This window comes from Alligator mississippiensis, chromosome 4, assembly GCF_030867095.1.
Source record: "Alligator mississippiensis isolate rAllMis1 chromosome 4, rAllMis1, whole genome shotgun sequence".
NCBI lineage: Eukaryota > Metazoa > Chordata > Crocodylia > Alligatoridae > Alligator > Alligator mississippiensis.
Window position 1 is genome coordinate 149,444,707 of NC_081827.1, and position 25,908 is coordinate 149,470,614.

General features: G+C 45.4%; 1 protein-coding gene across 1 annotated transcript in view; it reads right to left on the reverse strand.

Moving 5' to 3' along the window:
* The window catches only part of LOC102569953 (transient receptor potential cation channel subfamily V member 6), a 38,558-nt gene extending 13,096 nt beyond the window's left edge, over window positions 1-25,462 (reverse strand). Inside the window, exons 1-7 of the mRNA XM_006271797.3 lie at window positions 24,868-25,462; window positions 6,073-6,170; window positions 5,355-5,477; window positions 4,453-4,593; window positions 3,830-3,928; window positions 3,299-3,474; window positions 2,245-2,391 (exon numbers count right to left, since the gene is read on the reverse strand). Of these exons, the coding sequence (XP_006271859.1) occupies window positions 2,245-2,391; window positions 3,299-3,474; window positions 3,830-3,928; window positions 4,453-4,593; window positions 5,355-5,477; window positions 6,073-6,170; window positions 24,868-24,995 (912 nt within the window). The 5' untranslated portion in view covers window positions 24,996-25,462. The remainder of the gene's footprint in view (window positions 1-2,244; window positions 2,392-3,298; window positions 3,475-3,829; window positions 3,929-4,452; window positions 4,594-5,354; window positions 5,478-6,072; window positions 6,171-24,867) is intronic.
* Between the last annotated feature and the right edge of the window lie 446 nt (window positions 25,463-25,908).

Sequence of the window (25,908 nt, forward strand, 5' to 3'; positions counted from 1 at the left end):
ATGAGGGGAAGGGTGAGAGGTCGATGCTTGCCTTAGCAGATTTCTGAAGTTTTCATATCAATGGTTTTGTCATAACTAAGCCATTATCTCCCTCAGAAAAAGAAAGGGAGAAGGCACTGAATAGAGCTGATTAGGAAAGACAGCACTAGATAAACAGCTTCAAGGGGAAAAAAGAGAGAGAGAGAGGGAGAAAGAGGTGTTAACTATATAAAGGGATTGGCTCGTTTGCTCACCAGTCAAGAAATTTCTATACATGAAAATATCAAACAAGTACATAGCAATGTTTTCACTTATGTCTTAACTGCATGAGTGTAAGTAACACTTTAGGGATTTTTTATTTATTTTCCTACGTTATATTTTCCATAACGCTCATAGTGCGTCTGCAGATATTATAAAGTGCAGTCAAAGCTGTGACAACAGAAGGAAAAGAAAAACAGTATAGATCTGTCATGGGTATGGACTGAGAACATCAATTACAGCTTTTCATGCAATCAATACTAATATCTTTTGTTGCACAGGCTCCAAGTCAGAGACAGCTCTTCCATGAGAATGCATTGGCACATACCCTTATAGGAAAAACCCACAGAATTCAAAACACACGAGACCAAAAGGATTCTATAGACATGACTATACATGTTTTATCCAATTTAATAGAAAATGAGACATTTGCTATTGATTTTTTTATATCAGTTGATAGAATGTGTTAAAGAATATATCTCCTTGCTTTAGAATTGTATACGGTCATTTAAAATACATGAAGGAAGAACAAGCTTTCTCTGAATACAACAAAACCCACAGAAGATCTATTACTCTGTTAAATGCTGTATGCTTTTTGTTTAAGGGTACATAATACAGAGGCATTTTATCTATTTGACTGGAAATAACAAGCCAAAAGATTCTCAGAGAGGTTAGTTTTCTTCCATAGTTTCGTGTAGCAACCTATGGTCTGGTCCTCAGCTGGTGTCAATCGGGATAATTCAGCTGAAGTTCATGGAGTTGTACTGATTTACTCCAGCTGAAAATATGGCTCTTGGGGTTCTGCTGTACTTTCCACTATATTAAAAAGCTTCCATTGGCTTCAGCAGAAAGATCACTCAACTACCTGGCAGTGGAATTAGGTCTGTGGGTGGTGTGTTTATGGTGAAGCAAAGTGCTTCACAAGCCAAGGCATACCATCCCTAGAGGTGTCACCCACAATACACTAAACCAGGAGTGAAAACCAGTTGAATGTGGTTTTTACAGAACATTTAGCCCATGATATCATTTCATTTGCAGCTTATCCACGTATAAACCTCAGAGATGGTGAACCTCAGGGAATTTATTTGGTTGCTCTCGAAGGCTGTATTCAAGGTTGGTGAGGTTAATCACCTCCCCCAGGCAAATGAGTTTGGAGTAGGTTTGCTGATCGCGAGTTATAGGTGAATGAGTGCATTCTCAAAAAGGGAGCTGGGTTATGGCTCTTTACCTCATTTACAATTAGTTTGAGTTTTGGCAGCTCCTTGCAGATACAGCCAGAGAATAACACCTGCTGTGTTTCTAGGAAGGACTTGAAGCAATCTTTGGGCATGGGAGATTGTAGCGCAGTGCCATACACACTGAAGTACAAGAGTCCTCTGTCTTAGGCATTGTTATGACCTTAATTGTGGTAAATCTTTCCAAATTTGATTAGAAATGGATAGCAAACACAATTCTGTGGCCCACAAAGCATTTCATTCAGATATTCGAAAGATTTATTCATTATTTATTCCTTGTTATTCGTTTGCTTTAACTATATCACATCCAAAGTGGGAGCTGGAAGAGGCACAGGATCACAAAGAACGTCAGTGACGTCACAACATCCCTGAGAGGTAGGCACATAGGTTCATGGCTACAGGCAAGTACTTGCCATCTAAACATCTACAGAATCAGAGAGAGGAGAGAGCCTTCTTCTGAGTCAATATTGTTACCTCCTGTGGTATAAACAGCCTCAGGCACTGTCTTGGTGGCATGGGGTTTAAAGCTAAACTCTTTCCCCTTCCTCATAAACTGTAAAACTATGGTGAAATGCAGTGAGGGAACCATATTAGCTTTGCTGTCAAAGGATAGCTACCTTTCATCTATTCTTTGCATCAAATGGCCAAAAAGTGCCAGCCCCATGGGCGGCGTGGAATATCAGCACAGCTGGAACCTTCAACGTGCAGTTGTTGTTCCTCCTTTTATAACCACCATTTTCCACACAGAGAAAGTAACTGATGCTCACTGTACCTCTCTCTTCTTGGTAGAGACAATGAGCTCGAGGAAGGACTGATCTTCGCCGCAAGAGTCAATCTCTGTGAGGTCATAGAGAACAGAGGTTATGGGGCCAAAGGACCACAGAGTGTGCTTTCGCTTCTGCATCAGGTGCTGAAACATCTGAGGAGCAAAAAAAGGATAGGGGGATTAGATCACGATCCAGCAGTCAATCAATGCACACTGCAAATATGCCAAACAAATTAAAAATGATTCTCTGCAAATATATATTTTTGCAGTTTCAGCATAATTCAGAAGCGTGCTTTTCTGTAACAGTGACAAAAAGGCTGGCTTGCACACAAGAAACATGATGCTCATCATTCTGAATGTGAACAATTTTGGAGGTCCTCTCCTCTCTTGTGTCCACTTTAAAGCAAAAAAATCATAAAACAACGCTGTTATGGGGGTAAAACAAGCTCATTTGTAAATTAAATGTAAAAAACTATGGTCCCCCCTCCCAACAGTTTCATTTTTTGTCACTGATATTTCACGTACATTTAAGTAGAAGCACAAAGGGTAGCTGCTATTCTGAAAAAGAACAATGGCCTATTCTAGTATGATTGGGTTTTGTTATTGTTTTGTTATTGTTATCTTTTTCTAGGTTTTTAAGTTAGAAACTCACTTCTTTGTACACTGTTTGTCTTGGAAAACTGCGGATGACTAAAGAACAGGCATGTGCTTGATATTGTGAGTAATGATATCTGGGTAACTGAGAGAAGGGAATTTGGATCAGGCTGGGAGTTTTATTTTTTTAGTAACATTTATTTAACTCAAATGTCTAACAAACTGTTGAGAAAAAAATCTCCCTTTGTTAAAAATCAGCATGCAACTTCTTGCATATAAGAACTAAGAAAATTCCAACATAGCATTTTGGATTTTCTCTGTAACTACAAATAAAGGAGGGAAGAGAAAATTTGACATTTCTTTTCTAATGGATTAGTAGGATATTTGGATTCTGCTTGCCTTAGGCTGGAACTGTTTTCTAATGTCCTCTACTAGAAAGAGCTGACTTGGTTAGGAATGAACTCACCACAGTGTTGCCCTCAACTCCGGCCAGTTTAAATGGAGTGAGGCCTTCATTGTTTGGAATAGATTCCAGGGACCCTAGACCTTCTTCTGGCTTGTCATAGGAGAGGATCAGGTTGTACATCTGGCAGGCAAAGGTCTTATTGGGTTGGAGAACCAGGATGTGGAGGATGGTGTTTCCTATAGAGAAGGCAACACAAGGGTCATGATAAAAGATATAGACTAGAATAATTGCTGTGTAAGGGAAATAATTATTGATTAGCCGTGTTAATGAGAGTAAAACTGATTGAAGTCATTTTCATTGTTTGAAATTCCCTAGTACCTTTTACTCCAGAGCCTGCTTGCTTGTGGAATAAGGTAACTCTTTGCTTAGTTGCTCAGTAACTAAGTTGCTCAGTATGTGTATGGGTGTACTTAGTTAACTAAGGTAACTCAGTTGCTTAGTATGCGTATAGATGTACATGCATGGCAGAACCTGAATAAAAGAGGTGAAACTTGGCAATATAGGATTCACCTGGCCTGCCAGATTTCTTACCCAGAGAGTCTTGTGCCCGGATGTTGGCTCCATGTTCAATGAGTAGGCGCACAATCTCCTCGCTTCCCACACAGGCAGCAAAAGATAAAACATGCTCCCCTGAAGAGGAAGGAACAGCATGAAAACAAGGTTAAGATCCTAGGTAAAGAAGCAGGCAGGTCAGACTGGGATAAATTGGAGGAAACCTATTCATATTGGTCACTGAAGGAAGAGAGTTCCCCAGAAGCTCGATAGTTCCACCCACAAAAGATCCTATGGCTAAAGGGGAAACCATTCCTTCATGCCTGCATTCAAATACTGTCACAGTCATATCCATTCAGATGGTGTCACAGGGGAAACAGGCTTTAGGAGGGATGCTCTTTTGCTAGATGAAAATTTGGAGAAATATCACTGACTGCCAATGGATTGCTAGGATGTTTTGCACATAAAATTAGTTTTGTTTTAGGTGCCTGGAAAACCCTGGTCATTTACAGGCCTGGAGACTAGAGAGCTATCTGGGGTAAGGCAGGCATAGTAGACAATAACAGCCCATGCCTTTGACACACTTTGGCCTCCAGGCCTACCACTGTCAGGATAACAGAGGGAAAGAAAGAGGTTACTGGGGACTACTGACAGGGCCATACCAAAGTAGATAAGATTATGGCTGCTGCATCTGAAAAAAAGTCCAGTAGCTCGTGGTGCAGAGGCATTGGCTCCCTTTTTGAGCAAAATCTTCACCAAGTTTACGTTCTGATTCACGGCGGCGATATGGAGAGCTGTCTGGCCTGTAACACACACACATACAAATAAAACACATGTTTGGGGAGATTCTCTCATTAGATAGCAGACCCCAAAACTGGCAACCAGTTCCACCCTGTGCATGTGTGTGAAATGTAATGAGTGCCAGAAGATGTTCTGCCACTGGCCTGGGGAGATCACAAGCTGTATTTTTTCAATGGGAGAGACAGAAAAATCTCCTGAATGTGGATGAGGATTGTGACTGGGGGCCACACTCATTTGGAAAGTGTAGTGACAGTCCTCTTAGAGGAAATAAATAGTCCACTAAGCTGTGCCTACAGGATATCCACTCCAGTTCTCCAGCCTGAGGCTGAGATAGAAAAAAAACCCAACAAAAAAAATTCTTATTATTTTGGAAGTGAAAGCTGCCTTTGTTGAGCGGCCTAATTTAAATTGGCTATATATGAAGTTATTCTTATTCTTTCAGGGCTGGCTCTATTTCCTAGCATTGAGTCTGTGCCCTTCAACCACTAGAATTTATAGAAAATATGATCATTTGCCATCTTTGTCTGGGTACCTGAAAGCCAGTGGCCAGCTCTTCCACTAAGTTGCTATGCAAAGAGAAGGGAGAATTCACTTCTTAAACAACAAGAGCTGGACAAAAACACAGCATAATCCCTATTTAGCACACATGGGGCTTCAAAGCCCTTGTCATCACTTTGTGTGTCCAGCTGATTCAGCAGGGAACACAGCCTGTCAGCTGTGAGTCAGTCTGCACGTGCATCAAGGTGCACCCAGGGTTGCTTACCGTCATAGAGCTCTGATGTCATCCTCTCATTGATGAGGTCTGGAGCGGCTTCCAGCAGAGCTTGAGCAACCTCCACGTTATCATATAAGGCAGCCACATGGAGGGCTGTTTCCCCCACCGCACCTAGACAGGGAGTGGGAGAGAAGCATGCCTTCAGCTGCCTAGAGCAAAGCTGAGAAGATCGTTCAGGTAGGAGGACCCGTGTGACCTGGGTGCTTCCATGGCTCCTCTCCACTGACCTGATGTGTGACTTTGGATTGTCATTTCTCTCGCCTCTGACTCTGTCCCACTCCCTGCCCGTTCTCTCCCTTGTTGGTTAGGCTGTAAGCTCTCTGTGTCTGGGTTTTATTCTGGCAGTACAGTAATTAATACACTGGACCATGGCTCTGGGACAGGGCATCTAGGCACAAGTGTAATACAACTGAAAAGGAACAGCTGTGTTCAATGTGGAAAAACCTCCCTAGAGTAATGAAGGAAGCACTGCTGGACCCAGGGAGCAATCCCAGCCCTTGCTGCTTGGCAGTTTGGGGCCTAAGACACACAGCCAAGTGGTTCTTATTGGATCTATGAGGAGGATGTGGTTTCCATCCACATCACCATGGAGTCAGCAACAGTCCAAGAGCACGATGAGAGCAAATAACCACAGACTTGGGCTAGCAGTGCTGGGGGAGGGGGGTTCAGTAATTGGTAGGGTTCAGGAAAATGGGAGCCCATGTACCTCTCTGGTAGACATCACAAGAGCCATCAGCAAGCAGCTTCTTGATAGCCCGGAGATCATTCTCTTTGGCAGCCTGGAGAAGTGGAGATTCCCATATTCTACAAACAAAAGAGAGCAACTCTTAAATGGCATTGGCACATGCTCTACCCCCTGGAATTGAATTCTTCAGGATGAAGGTCATGTTTCGGAAGCAGTAACAACCCTCCTGCTTAGCTACTTTCCTGAAAGGCAAGGCCTATATCCGTTCTCTTGAATTACTTATTACTCACAAGCTCAGTGAAACAATATAAGGAACAGGGAGTTCATTTCTTGCAGCACTGACATAAGGCCACACGGTGGTAGCACAGGGAAGGAGAGGAGATAGGGAATTTATGCTTTGTAATAAAGGACAAGCAAAGTGTTTCAACTTGTGTTGCCTATGGATGAAGACAGAGTTTCTTTGTCTGAAATCATGTCAGCACAAAGTATGTGGAGGCTGAATTACTCACCAGTATAGACCTCTGTTATCCCTAGTCCAATTCTCTTGGGAGCTAAAATGCCAGTCAGCACCTCCCTTTATTCTTAGAAATCACCATAAAAATTGTTTTTCTTCAAATGGAAACCTAGATTACCCCTTAGCAAGCAGGAAAGAAAAGGAGATAAGGGAAAAATCCCCCGCCATCTCCCTAAAGCTGTTGGAACTAAAATTAAAGAAGTGAGTGCTAAGCTGTAATGCTTTTGCCATAGACAAGCATCCAGAAGATTTAAAGTATCAAAAGTTAAAATGAGTAATCCTTTTTTTGCTGGTAATGATGAGCATGAACATTTTTAAAAAATGAAATCTTGCAGCCTACTTGGAGAAATGGAAACACAGTAAGTGTGTTACCAATCAAGATCCAGGTAAAAAAGAATGTCCTTGGCAGGCAGTATCCACCACTTCCTCCGGGTTCTTGGTTATTTTGTCAAGTTCTTTGAAATGAACTAAAGAATTTGCATACACACAGTCCCCTGGACTCCACCAATGGCACACTCGTGCCCTGAGAACTATTTCCTGGACATGAAAGCATGTTTTCACAACTTTACCCCAAGCCTTGTGATATTTTTTGCTTCTTTTCTGTCTAGCCCCAGTTCATAGACTCATGTGCTGACATGAAAATTACAGCCTTTTTTTTTTCTTTTTTTCAACAGGAATGTTGTAACCCTCCTGGATGCAGAGGACAATTTAAAAGTACAATGTGAGAATACCATAACATTTCAAAATCTAGGAGGTGCCCAAAGTATATAGTTAAAAAAAAACAACATAATTTTAAGATAACCTCATGATTTTGTGGGGCTTGGCCCCTGGTTTTTTAACCATTGGGGTTTTTTTCACAGACCTGAACCGCTCATTGCTACTTCAGGTCTCTGTATGGAAGGTTATTATCACTGAAAATGAAATGCCAGACTGGATGGAGAACTCATCTTATCAAGTGCAGCTGGAAGTACAATGCTTGACCAAATGGGAAAATAGCCTGGAATCCTGTGGCAACATCTAGCAGTGCAATTCAATTTTTCTTTGCATATCTAGATGGCAGCTTTCTAGCCATACATACAAGTAGCATTTTAGGCACTTACAAGTTGCAATTCTATTACCATGCACTCTGGACACATATGATTGTGCACATAGACTGAGCCTGTGCAATAAGCTACACACTGGACAGGTAGCTATGCACGCTAACCCATTCTGGATGTATGCATGCATCCAAATCAAGAAGGTATAGCTAGACAGAAACCTGAGACTAGCAGGTCAGGGAGGCCCTCCTGTGTTTTAGTCCCAAGAGCTGACTGATTAGGCAACTTCCCAGAAAGAAGCAGACTCTGCTATTAGGCCCCTCAACCTAGAGGAGAAACCTGGATCCTCATGACTTCCACACACATTACTCTAAATACCAGTACCACAATTTAGGCATTCCCAGGTGCTTCTTCAGCGCTCCTTTTAGAGCTGGTCCCTTGGGTAGCAGAGAGGGCAATATGTGGGAATGGGACCAGAAGGAAGAGAGCAGAAAGTGTGGGTGTGTCTACACGTATGCGCCATTGTTACTGCGCAGTGATTTAGTACTTGCTTTGGCAAGTACAATATGACTGCACAGTAACCGCTGGTAGCATGCAGTTCTGGTGGCGCATGGGTCATTTCCAACCCTACTGCACAGTAGCAACAAGCCTGTTGCTACTGCACAGTAGCGGTGATGTCATAGTTAGTGCCCATCGATGCTATGTTGCCATAGTGATGAGCTGCGTCCCAGTGAGGTAACTACTAAGATGAAAAGAAACAGGCCCTGGCTTGTAGTCTGGACCACTAACTCCAATGGGAAAGAAACATCTGCAGCTCTCTCCATCCATTTTATCCAATGACTATTAAGTGCAAGGGACAGCAGCTCAGTTTCAAAAAGGAGCACTGGAAAGGGGACTGGATAATGCCTAACCTGTGGCCTTTCCTCTCCCCAACAACTTCCTAGACATATGCTCAGGTACATGCATATGCACCCAGCCAGTGCAGAGTTGACTGAACATGCTCTATGCACACCTACTCACACATCCACAGTGCACAAATATGGCCAGGTGTGGGACTAGAATATTGCATCTTAGGTGCACAAGAGGAAAAACAATTCCAACGCTCCATTCAGTTTTTGGCAAGCAAGGTAAATTCCACAAGCCATCCAAACACTGTGACCCTGAGGTATGAGGATAAGAAGCAACTGGCTCTATCCAGCCTGGGGAATCTCATAGAAAAGGGTCAAGGATCGTCAATAGGAGTGTGCCCTTTAACCCTGCCCTGTGGGCTTTGCTTTCTGGAGACTGAGATGGGAGAAAGTTTACCTTATTACAGAGACAAGCCAGAGCTCTAGCCCGTTGTAAGGAGTAAGCATCTAGTTTCCCAGGAGGATTAAGAAAGCCCTGAGACTGAAGCGTTAATGATCACACTGCTTTCTGGATAGCGAATGAAAGCTACACACACACACACACACACACACACACACACACACACACACACACCCCCAACCCAAATGCACACAGAAGACCAGACAGAGGTGGTCTCTCCTCACCTTCGGTCTTTTCCCAAGCCCTTTGCCTGCCCCTTTCCTTCTTCCCCTTGCTCATCCTAAGTCCGTAGTTTTAATTTTAACCCTTCACTGGATGGGACTGAAAATTCCCTGTAACACCAAATTATCACATTGCTAGATGTCTCAAGTCTTAAACAAATAATCAGACTCAAAATCTTCCTATTCCAGGGACATTTAAGTCAAGATCCAAGATTTCAGGGAAAAAAAGATGTGGAAACAGTTGTTAGCCCCCAAGTGCTTAAACTCATGCATCAACCACCAAAAATCAGAAGATTGGCTTAAAAATCATGACATTAAAATAGATATGTATACTCATTTTGGATGGTCTTTACTTGTTTTTATTTACCTCTTAGAGGTAGTTGGATCGTGTTTTTAGATTTTTTTCCTGAATCATGTAGCTTAGACACATGCATTTTGCTAGTTATAAAAAGTCAGAAATTGTCAGTCATCTCTTGTTAGGAGTTGAAGCTTTAGGGGAAAAACAAAATCGACAAGAAACAGAAAATGTATATCAGGAAACTCATGACAAACTCATAAAGGTAGGCTGCATGAGCCATGCAACCCTCTCTCCCCTCAAACACTGTGCCTTCAGCTCATGTCAATCTTCTGTAATGTTGCCATTTTACTTACTGCCAAATAGATCTCAGGCCAGACTACAAAGCATGACATAAGAGTAAGTCCGCTGAAGATGGAAGGTTAACTTTAGATTCATGGTAATATAAGAGATATGAAGTTTAGTCCCTTTTGCATTTACTCATCTATTGAGTGCTCTTCTTCCTTCTCATCTAACCACTTCTGGTTGAAAACGCCTTAGTCTGAGACCCAAATTGAAACTTGAGTGGTGAAAACCCACTTAAACCAAAACCATGGATGTTTGAGACAACTTATTGCTCTCAGGCTTCTTCCCACTTCTGAGATTTATCATTTAACTTTAAGAGTTCTTGGCATTTGAGGTTCAATTCGTTGGAAAGGTGCCCTACAAGCATACAGATGCTTTATATTATTAATAAAGCTGGTGTAGCTGTACATTGCCCAAAAGATTTAAACCTTTTCTGTTTGTGAAACATAAAGCAATCAGTCCTGACATCCTTTCTACTTGCTGATGACTGAAATGTTTTCAATATTGGAATAGCCGATAGTGAACACTGCACTTTGTAGCACAATTTTTTGGATGAATCTCCTATGCTAAAATTCTTGAAATGCCTGGGATTCAAGAATATTTCCATACTGTTCCCCATGGTCCTTTAGCAGACAGTTCATGGATAATACTAAAGCTCCATTAATTAACAGGAAAATGAATTGTGCCATTTGTTCACAAAAATAATCTTTTATTTTATGCATCCAACTCAGTTATTAGGATGGGCAGTGTTCTGAATAATAGCATACAAACAAGGTTTTTCAACAGCAATCCACTGAATAGAAAACTGACATCAACATTCACACCATGTTATTATCAAGGATCTGGCAAGGGAATTGATGTTTTGGGGAACACTGTCAACTGTACAGTTAGATTATGTTCAATGTTCCTTTGAAATCTTCTGAAATCTTTTCAAATTCACCGACTTAACCACACTGAATGATTTCACCACCAGGAGAAAATTTGAAGAAGGAAAAGAAACGGAGAAACAGTAGGAGAGTAAGTCGAAAAATAAGAAATATGAATAGCCTGATCAAATGACAACTAAGAAGGGAGAGGTGGGTGTAAATAGGGTAACTACCCTCCAAATGTTTGATTGGCATAAGCAGGACATGGTAAGAACTGGTTAAAGACATCTATAAGATTGTGAAAGAGAGCAAAGGGAATATTTTGTGTTGCATATAAGGAAATACTTTCTTTCACTGAGGAAATAACGGGAGTCTTATTTCCCAAGTTATGAAAACTAAACTGGATGTAGCCCAAAGCTATGGACTATGGAGGATGTTCCTGATCAGCCAGGAAATGGTTAAATGTGATCTCACATGTGTCCCTCTGACCCCACACCTATCTTCAGATATGCCCTCTGGGTTAGCCAATCTGTTTTCACTTACAGCTGTGAAGTTACAGGTAGACTCGATAATGACATTAAGGATAGGAATGGACAGCAAGGAAGGAAAAAGAGGCTCCAGGAGCAAAACATGCTATGCTCAATAAGAGGACGCAAGATTATCAGATATAGTGTTGCATTGCCAGGACTTTGCCTCAGGAAAATCTGGTGTTCCTGGGACATCTGAATTTCTAAAAGCAAGAGGTAGGAAGAGGGAAGATTTTCAGTAGCATTAACATTGCTGCAATTAATATGCCTGTGCCAGTGTTTCCCAAACGGTGGGGTGTGCAAGGTTCTTTGAGATGGCACATGTGAATTACAGCCACCGATTTCCCTTACTAGTGCCAACTGGCGGGGGGTGGTATAGATTGAAGGGTATATGTGGAAGAATTGGAGACAGGTTAAACATCAGCAGTGGCTGAAGTAAGAGGAGCATGAGAGTGGCCAACCCTGCTATGGTGCAGTTGAAACCCGCCTAGCTTGGGAAACATGGCTTTATTAGGCTCTGCACCTCGGTTCCTAGACTGACCCAAGTGGAAGGGAGGGGTTGGACAGCAGACCACACTAGAAAGGCTCAGACACAGGTCAACTACTACACAGATCTCAGAACCCCATGCAAACATCCTATGAAGGCCCCCAGAAGCCCTCTGGGAGGTGTTGTTCAGGGAGGGGTCACCAATGTCAGGCTCCCTGAGTGGTCTGAGTGTGCATAGTGTTGGGAAGCTGCCTGCACTGCAGTGTCCTCTGAAGACTTTCTTGTTACAGAAAGAACAACCGCAAGCCCAGTCTCAGTGACAAAATGTCAGCCAGGTTTATTGCCTATAAAGCACCTACAAGCTAACATACATGACAAGCCGGTACGCGGTGTTGGTCACGATACCTGCAGTAAAGTATAGGCATGTGTCAGGTGGATGCACCCACTAAGCCTAATGCAAAATAACAAAGGTTCCTAGACCCTCCTTTATACACCAGTCTAAACAACTCTTATTTATAACATATACTTCCTACTTCTCAGCAAATACTAAAACATCTTTTGGTGGCAACATCCTAGATGATGACCTACATCTAGGACGTGTATGTTGTCACCAAGCAATAAAACATGTTTACCAGGTTGTCTTAATCCTTGTATATCTCATCTTTATTTTGGGGTGTTGTCTGGTCTTATCAAACACTCTTAACCGTTAGCTTTGGAAGAAATCTAACTTTCCCAGTGACTTCTCATGTAAGCCCCATAAATCATATATGGTATTACCTAATTCAGGGGCTTTCAACTTTTTTTAATAAGTGTACCCCCAGCAGTCCCCTTTTTAATAAGTGTACATCTGGGGGGAGGGGGGTGGCAAGCAGCCGGACACGGAGTGGGGTCATGGCGAGCAGCAGAGTGACAGCAGCGCAGCATCTGTGCCACCCTGGCCCTGCTCCTATGAGGCAGCGGCACAGGATGGTGGGACTCCATCCCTGCCTGCTCCCGCATTCCCCCTGGGACTTTCAAAGTACCCCTGGGGTATGTGTACCCCTGGTTGACAACCCCTGACCTAATTCATTCTCAGTAGACATGTCTACACATGCATTAATGTGCCGTGGTTACGGCGCATTAAGTTTAGTGCCTGTAATAACAGGTACTAACTAAATACACAGTAACCAGCTCTACTGTGCAGTAGCACTGGTGCATGCCATTAAGTGACACTAATGCACAGTAGACTAATTCTACTGCACATTAGTGCAACAGCATGGCTTTTGCCGTGGCTCACTAATATACACAGCAGAATTAGTCTTCAGCACATTTAGCATCTTGAGTAGACATGCCCAGAGAGGCCTATTTTTGTCAATGGTTCTAGCAGATCCTCTGTGTGAACTGTAATGTGCACTGATCAATGGTGGTATTCACCCATATTCCAGTGAGACCTATATAGGACAGGCAAGTATTAATTATTATCCTATCTGGAGATGAAGTAGGCCAAAATTTTCAAAAAATACTCTCTAATTTTAGGGGCTGTCAAGTTGGATATCCAAACTCAGTGGCCCCTCTTGGGCATGTGAAGCTTCCCAAGGTTTTATAGCAAATCAGTGACAGAACCTAGTTCAGAACACAGACGTCCAGGTAGCCAGCCCCTATTCTAATTACTTGGAAATACTCCCTTAGCTGCTTCTTGCTCACCTGCCTCCAACATCCATGCTCTACATACTTGTACCATACATCCACAACCTTAGTTAATTTTCTGGCACTGAACAAGGGAAAAATGCGGGCTGTCATCCAGAACATAATTAGGGATAAACATTATTTTTTTTAATGTGCTACTGTCATGTTCCCAGGTAGAAGTGTCATGGACGGGGCAAACCAGTTTAGCTGAGATAAAAAGTGAACCAAAATCTTGAATCTTCAGCCCACGCTTTACAATTTAAATTCTTTAGTATTATTATCTAGTGCTTGAAGTAGTGTGCAACTTCTTCTCCTGTTCCACCAAGCATTTACTTCTGGAAGAATCATATCACCAGCCCTGCAAAGGTCAGTCCTGTAATATTTCTGGTCTGAACCATGGCTGAAAAATTAAGAGTCTCATAGGGGGAGAATAGCTCACCCCATACGATTTCTAGACTGATGTGCTTGGCTACAGGCTAGCCTGGCTCTAGAGGTTGGGAAAAGAAGGGGAAAGTCTGGGCACCTGCTGGAGAATATTAAGACCCAACCATCAATAGCTAGCAACCTTTACAGGACTAGGTTGGGGCTGGCCTTATAAAGCATAGCCACAGGACCACACAGCTGCTGTTCAAGTAGATAGTGAGGATGGATAGTGTATCCCGCTGAAACTTCCCTTGTAATGAGGGAAAGGGTGTGGCTGTTTGCTGGCATTCACAGAGACATGGTGTCCTGTATTACTGCTATGAAGCTTTATTAAGTAGACTTATAAATAGGTGACTCAGCAATAGGCGGAGGAAGTCCTGCTTTGTTGTCACTTGGATAGTGGTAAGGTAGGTAGTAGGTGAAAATCCCTTAGGGAACAGAGGATGGAGAATGTAGGTCAGATATCAACTGAGGAAGTTGCTGGATCCTCAGACTAAAAATGACTCCAAGCAGGCAAAACAAGCAATTTCTGCCCACGTACAGAAAGGGGGAGGTTCCCTTTGCATTTACAATTTCTTAGCTGCTTTCTTCCAAGGGGCAGCATCCAGGCCACTGTATGTATTAAGAAGGAAACGGCATAGGCCAGATCCATCCCTAAATGAACCCCACAGCCTAGGGTCTAGGAACCTTTGTTATGAACCCCCCAGCCTCTGCACGGTTGGCTCATGTGGAATCTGGCTTATTGGGAATTTTGTTAAGAGAAAGGAGTTATATCACAGATTGAGTGCAGGGACTCAAGAGTGAGGGACAGAACCAGCAAGGAGGGCGATCTGGCAAACCACCCCCCCATACAAGATGAGACATCAGACTAGTAAATGGGGTGGGGCCTCAGAAGAGGAGCAGCAAAGGCTGAGGGCTTGGATCCATGCAACCCCTTTGACAGCTACAGGTACCATGAAATCCTCCCACCTTCATTCCTTGCTCCCCTGGAACCTCAGAATACGGTGGATCCTGGCACAAAACATACAAGGCTACAGGTACAGGAGGAGCAGCCTGGCTCACGCTCACTACTCTGCTCCCATGCTATTCAAAACAGCCACATGAACACACTCAGCCCAGCAACAGCCATCCCCCAGCTTGTTCATCATTCACCACATACGTGTGCCATGCTGTCTCTGGCCTCTGAGGAGAGGAAGCAAGAAATAGGGCAAATGGCTTTTCAGTTGGGAAGCCAAAAATAAGATGAGAAGGGAAAGAAGAGACTGGAAAGGGAGTGACTGACTAACAGGTCTGGGGCTGGGGACAGAAGCTACACAAACTGGCTTAAGTGTTCAGAAACTGGTTTAAACCTGTAACAGAACAGAAGCTCAGTGCACATAGACCACTTTCAGAATGGCTGAAACTGGTTTAAGATGAACCTGGTTGAATGTAGTACCAGACTTAACTGATTTGGATCAAACTGGTTTATGAACCTTCTGTCCCAGATGTCTTCCTGGTTCAAGTTAAATCACAGTCCCCCAGCATCCCACCATGCTTTGCAGCCCTGGGTTGGGCCGTGCTATCTGCTCCAGAGAGCAGGGCTAGCTCTGCCTCTCTGTTTCCTAGATGGAGCAGTGAGGGCTGGCTGGCTGACAAGGCAGGCAGGGACAAGCCTGGCTGGGGATGCAGCCCAGTCTACAGGGGAAGGGATAGGCCCCCAGACAAGCCCAGCTGGGGTCTGTGGCCTGGGAGGGGAGTGAAACACTCCTTCCCCCACCCAAACTTACTGCCAGCTGCAACTCTGGGCTACAAATCTCAGAGGCACCTGGAAGCAGGAAAAGGAAGTGATGAAAAACCCTGCAGAGTCCTGCTGCTGTAATTCTAGACTGCAAATCCCAGAGACCTTGGGGGAAGGAGGAAGAAGAAGTGAACACACAGCCAGAGTGCCCTGCTCTAGCAGCCCCTGGCTTCTGGCCTGAGCCACTGTAGGAATGTGGCTGCATTTCCTGAATCAAAGGTAAATGTCATCTCACTTCTGTTTCAATTTAATTTGTGCAGCTTAGACTAGCTGCAAAGACTGAATTGATTCAGTCTCAGTCTTCGTGAATGTCTGTACCTGGCCCTGGAGAGCTGGTGGAAAAGGACAGTGAACAGCCTGTGCCCTTTCCTTTAGTGCATTGGAAGAGATGCTTCAAGGGAATAGGATTGGGAACTGTGTGCACAAACACACATACACAAGAGAGAAAGAGCACATGCTGTCCAGCTGCATGTCAGACCCCATTCAGCCGATACATGGCAGATTTACCTTCAGTTCTAGTACAGAGACTCATGCATGGTGCAGGAGGACCTGGGCTTTGTCCCTACTGATGCTGAGAAGCCCCAAAGCTGAGGGTGCCACAGTGCAGTGAAAACCCAGTAGCTTTAGGTAGCCCTTGGTTTGCTAAAGAAATTCTTAGGTGTTTCTGAGGTGCCTGGTGCTACTGCTAAGCACAGCAATAAAACTGGGAATAAATAAAACTCATTGTGGGCTAAATTACTAATTATAGACACTGACAGACAAGAGGTGGAGAACCCGGGCCTCCTCACCTTGATGGTCAAACAATCCACCCTGCTCCCTAACAGAAACTTCTTCCCAGGTCTTAGGGGACAGGCCCCACCCAACAAACACGGGGTGGCTATGAAAGCTTAAGTGGCTATTGAGAACAATCACAGACTAAAGCAGGGTTAGTAGGTCAGCTCAGCTCATTATTTGCTCATCAGGACAATAGCAAGATTGAAGCACTCCCTGAAATTTGCCTGTATTCTGCAACACAAATCTCAAACACAACAGCAAGAATTACAAACTGCTTTTCTCCAATAGCAAGTATAAAATGCATCAACCTTCAAGGGAGCAGATCTCAAGTCTCCCCCTCCCCAACTGGGTGCTCCAACCACTTGATGCTTACATTTATTTACTTTCTGTCTGCACCCATCGCCTAAGCATTCTTGTCTGCATGCTGGCACAGCCTCAACAGAAAGTGCTCCCTGTTAGCAGTATGCTAGCTATTACATAAAGGGAGACACTGGCTCCAGTACCTCTACTTGTATCTCTGAGCAAAAGTGATCATGGCTACCGCCATTCATGAATGATGTCTGTGCCACTGGCACATGTTGGGCAGGCATTGACCACTTATACTGCCTCCTTACTGACTCCAGATCTACGGCTGACAGAAAAAGCTCTGCTTTCTTGCTCTCACTTCACTACCCCAAAGTTCAGCAATTAGTTGGAAGAGATGGCTTAGGAGGAGTTCTGAGCAGCATGGTGGCTCTGAGTGCCTCCTCATCCCTCCTCACCCCCAGCACCACACTCAGGCTTTTCTGTGAGAACAGTCCTGGGACATGCACTCTTCCAAGCTGTCTACTGTGCCTAACTGCTGGTGTCTTGCACACCCCATGGGAGTGGGTGAACAGGGCTTATTTTGTTAGGGACAATGTGGGGTGAGGAGGAGACTGTACATGTGCCCTACACTGACACCTAAGAGGTTTTGTGGTTGTTGAGCAGAGCTACTCTAGATTGCTTTCTGCAGCACAGATATGTACATTTCTGCCTGAGTTCGGATTGGGCACCTAGTTTGCCAATCTGGATTTGCCCATCTGTACTTCTGAAAATCAGGTCACATATTTTCTATTGTTGAAACTCTTCCCTTAATGCTTTCACTGGGGCAAAGGTGGAAGAAGAGAGACCCAGATTTCATCAGCAATACATCTCTCACATGACTTGACTGGCGGTGCAGTGACATTGCTTCCAAAAGGCCACTTTGTGTGTCCTCCAACTGTGTGAAACATTGTGACTGGAACATTACTCACCAAAAGAAATGAACCTCTAGGAGGCAAGAAAGCATGGTTGTGCCTTTGACCTTTCTCATGAACAGGGATCCAGGTTTTCCATTTCCGTGGGAGACAGAGAAAAACACAGATTTCCCACTTCACCCGATGAAAACGGGAATTTTTCATTTTCATAGATTTCATAGACATTAGGGATGGATGGGACCTCCCAAGATCATCAGGTCCAGCCCCCTGCCCAAGGGGCAGGAACTCAGCTGGGGTCAGATCACCCCAGCAAGATAAGCATCCAAGCATTTCTTAAAGGTATCCACAGAGAAACCCATGGATTTTGTATTTTTGCAAAGAGCTCTCTGCAGGCTGACAGAGTTCCAGCCTGCAAGGGGCTGGGGGGAGTGGGAGAAGGGCGGTCAGGCATGGGGTGCCATGTACATGTCTATGCACATGGCCACCTGGCAGCCTGGAGAGCAGCTCCTGCAGGTAAGTCAGGGGGTGAGGGGTGGGATTAAGGCCCCCATAGGGATGGAGGAAGGGAGTTGGGCAGGGCTGGGGTTTGGGGCTGCTGCCCAGCCAAGGAAGGTGTGGGGCGTGGAGCCCAGGGCTGAAATGCGTGGCTGCAGGATCTGGGCGGAGAGTGGGACAGGGCTGTGGGCAGCTCATCTGGAGGGCAGGGCATGGGACCAGCTCCCCACTGCTGCGTGCACTCCCAGAAGGCAGGGGGAACCCGTCCCCGCCAGATCTGTGACTACGGACAAGGGCAGGGGCAGAGGCAGGGGCAGGGGCGGGCATAGGCTACCCACTGTGGGCTCGGGCTCTCCACCCTGCTGCCATGCCCTGGGACCTCTGCAGCTCGGTGGGTGGGACCCGGTGTGGCAGGGCAGAGCGGGGCTGCACAGGGAAGCTCCTTGCCACTGCGAACTCTGTGCTGCCCTGGAAAGGCACCCCCTGCCCATGCAGCAGCAGCAAGGGGCACAACCCAGTGTCGCTGCCCCCACACGCAGGGGATGCCTTGCCAGGGCAATGGCAAGGAGCTTCTCCATGTGGCCTTGCTCTGCTCTGCAGCATCAGGTCTCATCTGCTGGACTGCAGAGGCCCTGGGGGAGGGCAGCAGGGTGGGAGCCCAAGCCTGCAGTGGGCAGCTCACCCTTGCCCTGTACACAGATCTGAGGGGCACAGGTCCCCCCCTAATGCCCAAGAGTGCGCGCAATGGCAGGGAGCTGGCCCCAACCCTACCTGAGCCCACAGCAGGCAGTGGAGGGTGGGGGGAGTTGAGCTTTGTACCCCACTCCTGCAGGCAGCAGCCAGGGCTAGGGTACTGCTGTGGGGGCTAGGGGGCTGGAAATCTGGGTCCCTGGCCCTGTAGCCCTGGCAGCTGGGGGCCACTTCCAGCAGGGCAGGGGGGCAGGGGGCTGTGGGTGGGAAGCGAGGGGCACCAGCAGGGCTGGGGAGGTTGTAAGGGGGAGTGAGGGGCAGAGCAGGGCCAGGAGTCTGTAGGTTGGGGGAGTGAGGGGCATAAGCAGGGAGAGGGGGCTGCGGTGGGAAGTGAGAGGCACCAGCAGAGCTGGGAGAGGCTGTTGGGGGGTAGTAAGGGGCACGAGCAGGGCTGGGCGGGGGGCTGTGGAGAGTGAGGGGCACTGGCAGGGCAAAGAGGCTGTGGGGGAAAGGGAGTAAGGGGCACCAGCAGAGCCGGGGGGCTGTGGCTTGGGAGTGAGGGGCCTGGAGCTGTGTTCTGTGACCACAGGGGCCAGGGGGAGTTCTCATTTTCGATGATAAAAAAACCCAAAATCAAATACTAAAATTTATAGGTATTGAGAATTTATTTTATTATAGTGATTGCATCAAAAAAAAGATATCAAGAAAACGTTATGTTCAACTGATATATATATATATATAAATGATATATATAGAAAATAAAAATATACTAGCCAATTACCCATCTAAAATGACGGGCGGAGGGGCAGTCAGGGACAATGTCCTGCATCCGGCCCTGCCTCCCCACCTTCAGGGCCAGACCCACTCTCCCCCTCCTCCACCCCCCCCCCCCCACTGCTGCTCTGGGGCCAGCCTGCCCTGCCTGTCTGCTGGCCCTGCCCCCCATCCACCTGCAGGGCCGGGGCACACATAGTCAGCAGCACTGGCCTTGCCCCTCCCCCCATCCACTCCATTTTTGCGGCCTGCAGGGAGCAGGGGGGATGGGGCCAGCGCTGATGGCTCTGCCCCCCTCCATCCGCTCTGTCACCACCACCTGCTGGGTGGGTGGTGGGCAGGGACAGAGGCCCAGGGCCAGGCTCACTCCCCCACCCTCACCCCTGCTGCTTCAGGGCTGGAGGTGCTCCCCCCACCCCCATTCGGGGGGCCGGTGGAGATAGAGCCCAGCGTCCAGCCCTGCACCCCCATTCCCCTTGTCTGGCCCCACCCCCCCAATTTGGGTCTGACCCTGTTCCCCCCCTTCCCCATCACTTCAGGCTCGACCCCATTTCCCCCTGCTGGTTCGGGGCCCTCCCCCTGTCCTCCCCTCACTGCGGCAGCCCTGACCCTGTTTCCCCCGCCCTTGCGCAGCCCCTGCCTCCACCCCAGAGAGGGGGTGGGCAGGCCAGCAGAGCTGGCCTGGCCCCCCATCCCCCAGGTCCCCTCTGTCCCTGCCGCCTGCTTGCCATAGTGCTGTATTCACACACTGATTGGCTGTCAAGATAGCCAATCAGAGTGCAAATAAAGCATTATGGACAGACAGACTAAGACTTCTATATATCTAGAACTGACCTTTCATTTTATTCACAGATTTGGGAGTTTTTATCAGAGAATTAGCAATTTTTTATTGGACAATTTGTGATTTTTTTATCAAGGAAACCAGGATCCCTGCTGATGAAGTTGGCAATAAGGGAACCAATTCATATTGATGGTCATGCTGGGTGTTTAGACAGGGACACTTGTATACTAGGGAAGTGTACTAAGACCTCACTGATTCTTTTCACTGAAACAATGCAGAGCCAATGTTTAGCAACGTCTTTTGTATGTTATCAGCCTAAGACAAATTGGACCTTCTGACTTAGAGGTGAAAGGTGCACTGTATCCTTTTGCAAACCCAAAGGCATAGACCCTGATAACGCACAACAAAGTTTATTTTTCACTTGTGAACGTCACTCAGTACTGATGCTGAATACATAGTAATTAAAGTAATTCAAATAGAAAAAAAAACAATGCATGGGTGAGACTATAAAGCTACACAAAATCCCTATAAACTAAGGCAAATATGTGGCACTAACAAGAAAAGTGATGGCGTGAAGGGGCATAAACTTTTATTGCCACCTGCTTAAAATGACCTGAATAGCTCTCCGCCAGTTATGTAAGCTACCCCCAAAACATGCCTAGAGAATCTTTACAGCAACCTACGCCAGACATATGGAATCATAATTATTATAACAACAGTACATTTTATTCCTCCACTGCCTCTTAGCAGATAATCTCAAAGTCCTTTTACACACATTAATTATACCTTACAACACCCCATTTGGTACAGCAGGTGTGACACACCCTATGGTACAGACGAGGCGACATGGCGTGCAGAGCAAAAGGGCACGTATAGTGGCTACTGACCCACTAGGTAGGAAAAACAGGAAGAAAAGCCAGTTGCCCTAGCTTTGCATCTTCCATTTACTGTAAACCCTTGTGTTGGCTATACACCCATATTTATATATTGGTTATTTCTGACATTGTCCCTCAGGGGTGCGACTTTCCTTAATCATCACACCTCTGAGTTTTCCAGCTCCTTTTTCTCTGTGATCTGTTACTGTTGATGAGTTCATGTACCTAAATCCTATGTGGGTTTCAGAGTTCACCTCCACAGGTAAACCCAGAAAGAAGACAGTGATGAAAAGGTATTCTGACTATAGCACTTCATAGCAAGTTGTATGTTCTTCAGAATGCTGATTGGTGATGTAGAGAAGGAGAGGCATGAACCAGAAGACCCTTCTCAGTGGAAAATGCTGCCACATATTTGCACACTGGCTTCCCTTTGAGCACTAGCCTACAATGAGAGATTAAACTTGAAAATGCCTGGGGGTAAATATTGCTGGCTGGCTTGGTAAGACTCATAGATTTGGACCTGCATGAATAAAGAAAACATGCAGTAACACTAGCCTGGGTGAACATTATTACAACCATTAATCTTCATGCTATGTTATAATGTGCCAGAGGTCAGGAAGAAGTTCCATTTTCTTCTCCTTGGGAAATATTTCACAGTGAGCTGAATTACTAAATCAACTCCTATCAGATATAGGGTAGCAAAGTACCTGGACAGACAGGCCCACATTCTGTGTTGCCCTCCTGTTCCAGCCATAATGAGTCAATGTGGGATAAAAATCAGTGCAGAATATCATTGTATCTCCCAGATCTATGTGTTTTTGTTAGTGCTAGAACAAGTCCACCAAGACTTGTCCAAGCTAGGACCTAACCACGGGGACTGCAAAAATAGAATTATTAGAATGCATGGCAAGCCTTGTTGGCTTACAGTTCTTCATGTGCAAAACTAGTAGCCAGGAAGGATTTCTAAAGGCAGCTTAATTAAATAAATTCTTCACTCTTTCCTTTCATTTCTGCCAGTGTTGAGATTACAGCACCCAAACTCAAACAAGCATCCTCTGTCACTTTGTAAAATATTCCCTCCTTCTCCCCAGAGTATTGGTTATATTTAGGGAGGAAAAAAATCACTGCACTGGAGAGAGAAAACTGTATAACTTAGGAACAAGTGGAATGATAACGAAAGGGGAAGGAGGGTCTGCTCATGTTTGAAAGCAACTTTATTTTTCTATATTTAAAGCCTTTCCTTCCTCTGTCTGTCTGTCTCTCACCTCTGCTCCCTCCCACCCTGCAACACATGCCTCTTTCCCACTTCTAATGTTTTTTTATATTCACGGCTTGACCAAATTCAGTGGCATTATATTCAGCAGGTAGGAGGTACTAAAGATTTTAAGGTGAGATTTAAGGCATACATAAAAAAGGACTCACTGATCTATTCCCACTACTAAAGATAAGCTGATATAATTCTCCCAGTGACTATATTCCAGTATAGGTATAGAGACAGGGTATTAGAAATAAATGATCATGTGCCCACAGAAATGTGGATTGCTTACATTTGGAAACAATAAGCTGTTTGGGTCTTTCTGAACAGTCAGAAATTATGTGTTGAGGATTTCAGAGGTGACTATGAAAACAGCTCTAAAAAGTTACTACACGTTTAGAAGTAAATATTTGCAACATGATGGACAAAAGATTTACTTCTATCTAGAGCAGTGGTTCTCAACCTTCTTTGACTAAAGGCACCATGGAATAAACTTAAGGTACCCCTTTGAAAACTAGGAGCTGCCATTTTCCCTCTTTTTGACTACAGAAAAATTAAAGAGCAGTTTTCTGTTGCAAACTACTCAGTAAGACCACAACTATGGATTTTGATTTGAAATCTCTGGGTTTGTCCTGTGAAACTTGTTTGCAAACCTACCAGTGCTAATATTATGTGGCATACTACAGCAGGTTTAAAATCATCCCATGGAACCCTAGGGTGCTGTGGCACCCTGGTTAAAAATCCCCACAGCTTGACAAACCAAGGATGCACAGTGCCTAGGTCACCCACCACTGGAATCCAGCTGCAGCCCTACATGCAGCAGGTGACTCACACTACACGGCAGTAAGGAGGTTGGTCTGGCACTTACACACTCAGATGACACATGCTGTGCTGACAGTGGTTACAAGCTCATGTAGGTGTCCCTGGAGAGGAACGCTGGACCCAATTTGTTGCTACCCTGTACATTGTGTGGGTGCTTATGCCTAGGTCAAGGGAATGCAAATCATCTGCCTTCTCTTACAACATTTTGCAGACTGTCTTGATGAAGTAAGTGCCTGTGCCAGCTGCAGGCAACCATGGATGAGGCTACTGAATCCAGTGGAAAGAGGATGACAAGGCACTATTGTAAATACATGCAGCTATCGCAGAACCAAGCCCTCACCTACCCCTCAGCAAATAGAATTTTGCACCGTTTCACACTAAAATGCTTTAACACTCCCGTTTCACAGGTGTTGGTTGCAGCCATGTTGGTCTAAGGACATAGGCAGACAAGGTTCTTAAGGTAAATCTGATATATTTTATTAGACCAACTAAGAAAATATATCAGATTTACCCTAAGATCCTTGGCAGACAAGGTTCCTTGGGTGAATTTGATATCTTTTATTAGACCAACCCAAATGGTTGGAGAATAGTTATTAAGCAAGCTTTCGGGTTCAAAAACCCTTTGTCAGGCTAAGGACGCTGCAGCAGTTGCTGCGTGCTCTTCCTGCAACTGTTGCAGCATCCTTAGCCTGACGAAGGGTTTTTGAACCCGAAAGCTTGCTTAATAACTATTCTCCAACCATTTGGGTTGGTCTAATAAAAGATATCAAATTCACCCAAGGAACCTTGTCTGCCTATATCCTTAGACCAACACGGCTACAACCTAAACCCCTAAGATCCTTGACACTCCTGTGGCCTTTATGAATGGGTATGGACAAGATAAAGTGAGCAAAAATTATGTATTTAAATTTTGTGAAATTTATGCTTAGGAAATCAAGGAGTGATGGTTTCCTGAGATATAACTCTGCACATATAATTCAGTTCTCATCTTCAGCTACCTGTCCTGCTAATCCAAGCTTGGAATCTCCAAGCATTTGCCATTTTACCCCATCCCTACCCTGCAGCCCCTTGCTATCCTAGCCTGGACTCCCCCAAATAGCTCTGTGAGCACCCCCAATATGCCCAGCAGGCCCCCACATAATCCATAGGAAGAGAGGACTGGAAGGGATTTCTCAAGCCATATGATCAAGTCCCTTCTGTTCACAGGCAACCCTGTAAGAAACCGGTCAAAAAATGCCCAGTCAGTCTCAGACACCGTAGTCACAAATCACTCAGTAATAAATACCTCCTATGTGCTTCAGGAACAGAGCACAAAAGCACCATGTGCAATTGTGGGAATCCCCAGAGAATAGTGTCTGGCTGTATCATTCCTGACATACAAACCCCCCACTATTTCCCCTTGGGAAACACTGCATGCTGTGTCCAGTGCTACCAAAACTTTCACACGTTGCCGCCATGGGCATAAAACAGAGACCCATAAAACTCACCTGTGAGCAGAGATAAGGTCTAAATGCCAGGCATGTTTCACCTCGGAGAAAACCCCCAACAGAGAGGCAGCCAGAAAAGTGCTGCAAGCCCTGTCTGAGTCCATCTATAGGCTGAAGATCTGAGGCAAAAGGATAGAGAAGCAGTAGAGAGAGCTGCAGGGGGAGGAGAAATGTACTGTACCTTTTCTGCTGCAGCAGGTGAATTTCCTCAAGGCACCAGTCCCAGGACTTCTTGCCCTGTATTCTGGGACACAGTCCATTCCAGATCTGGTTGAAGAGCTTGCTGTCCCCAAACAGAGGCACCCCCATTTCTTGTGCTCTTCTTTTCTCCTTCAGTTGGGGCAACCTTCAAAGCTCCAACACAAACCAGCAACACCAACCACCAGGATTTGGGAAGTCTCACTCAGAAGCCTCCTGTTTCTCCACAGGGATTAGCACTCTTCTCCAAGGCTCTTACTCACAGAGGCTTGTCCCCAGTTGCATCAATTTCCCAAGCGCCCAGGTAAAAAGCAAAACTGGCTAGAAGGTCATCCTGAGGCTTGACAAGCAGCAGAATAAAATGACAATAAGCAGTAATTTAATCTTCAAAATAGCCCAACCCACAGGTGTGTCTTATTTGGAAATAGCTACCTGGGTGCTTATCTCTCAGGTGGAGTGACCCTGCACGGCCACAGGGGAACGTGTAAGTCCTGAGCTCCTAATACTTTTCAGTTTCTAAGATCTATGATTCTGCGATAAGCATCCACCTTATCTACTCTTGAATCCCACTGGCAGGGTGCATCAGACCAAAGGGACCTGGAAAGACAGACTGACACAGGGTTGCATATATCACACAGAGCACCATCTAGCTCTGTGAACATGTTACAGTGTGTCCAGAGTCTTACTGTCTGGCTAGGAGGTGGGGCAGAGGAGGACACACCTCCCAGCTCACCTCTCTACAAATCACATCAGGCTGTTTTGAGATGGCTCCTTCCCCCTCCTTCACACACACGCATACTACACCATTCCTGATCTATAACTTGCATAGAAGTCAGAAGTGTTTACAGCCATTGCCCAAGAACTTTTGCACTCCCTCGCTTCCCTTTTTTCCATTCTTGGTGCATTCTCTCTTACTTGACCTTGACCGACAGGGAAATGTATTGCAAAGGGATAGGGCATTTATCGCTGAACCTTCTTAGGGTTTTATAGAGCAGTCAGCAGGTCAGGGATGCTGCCTCCAGAA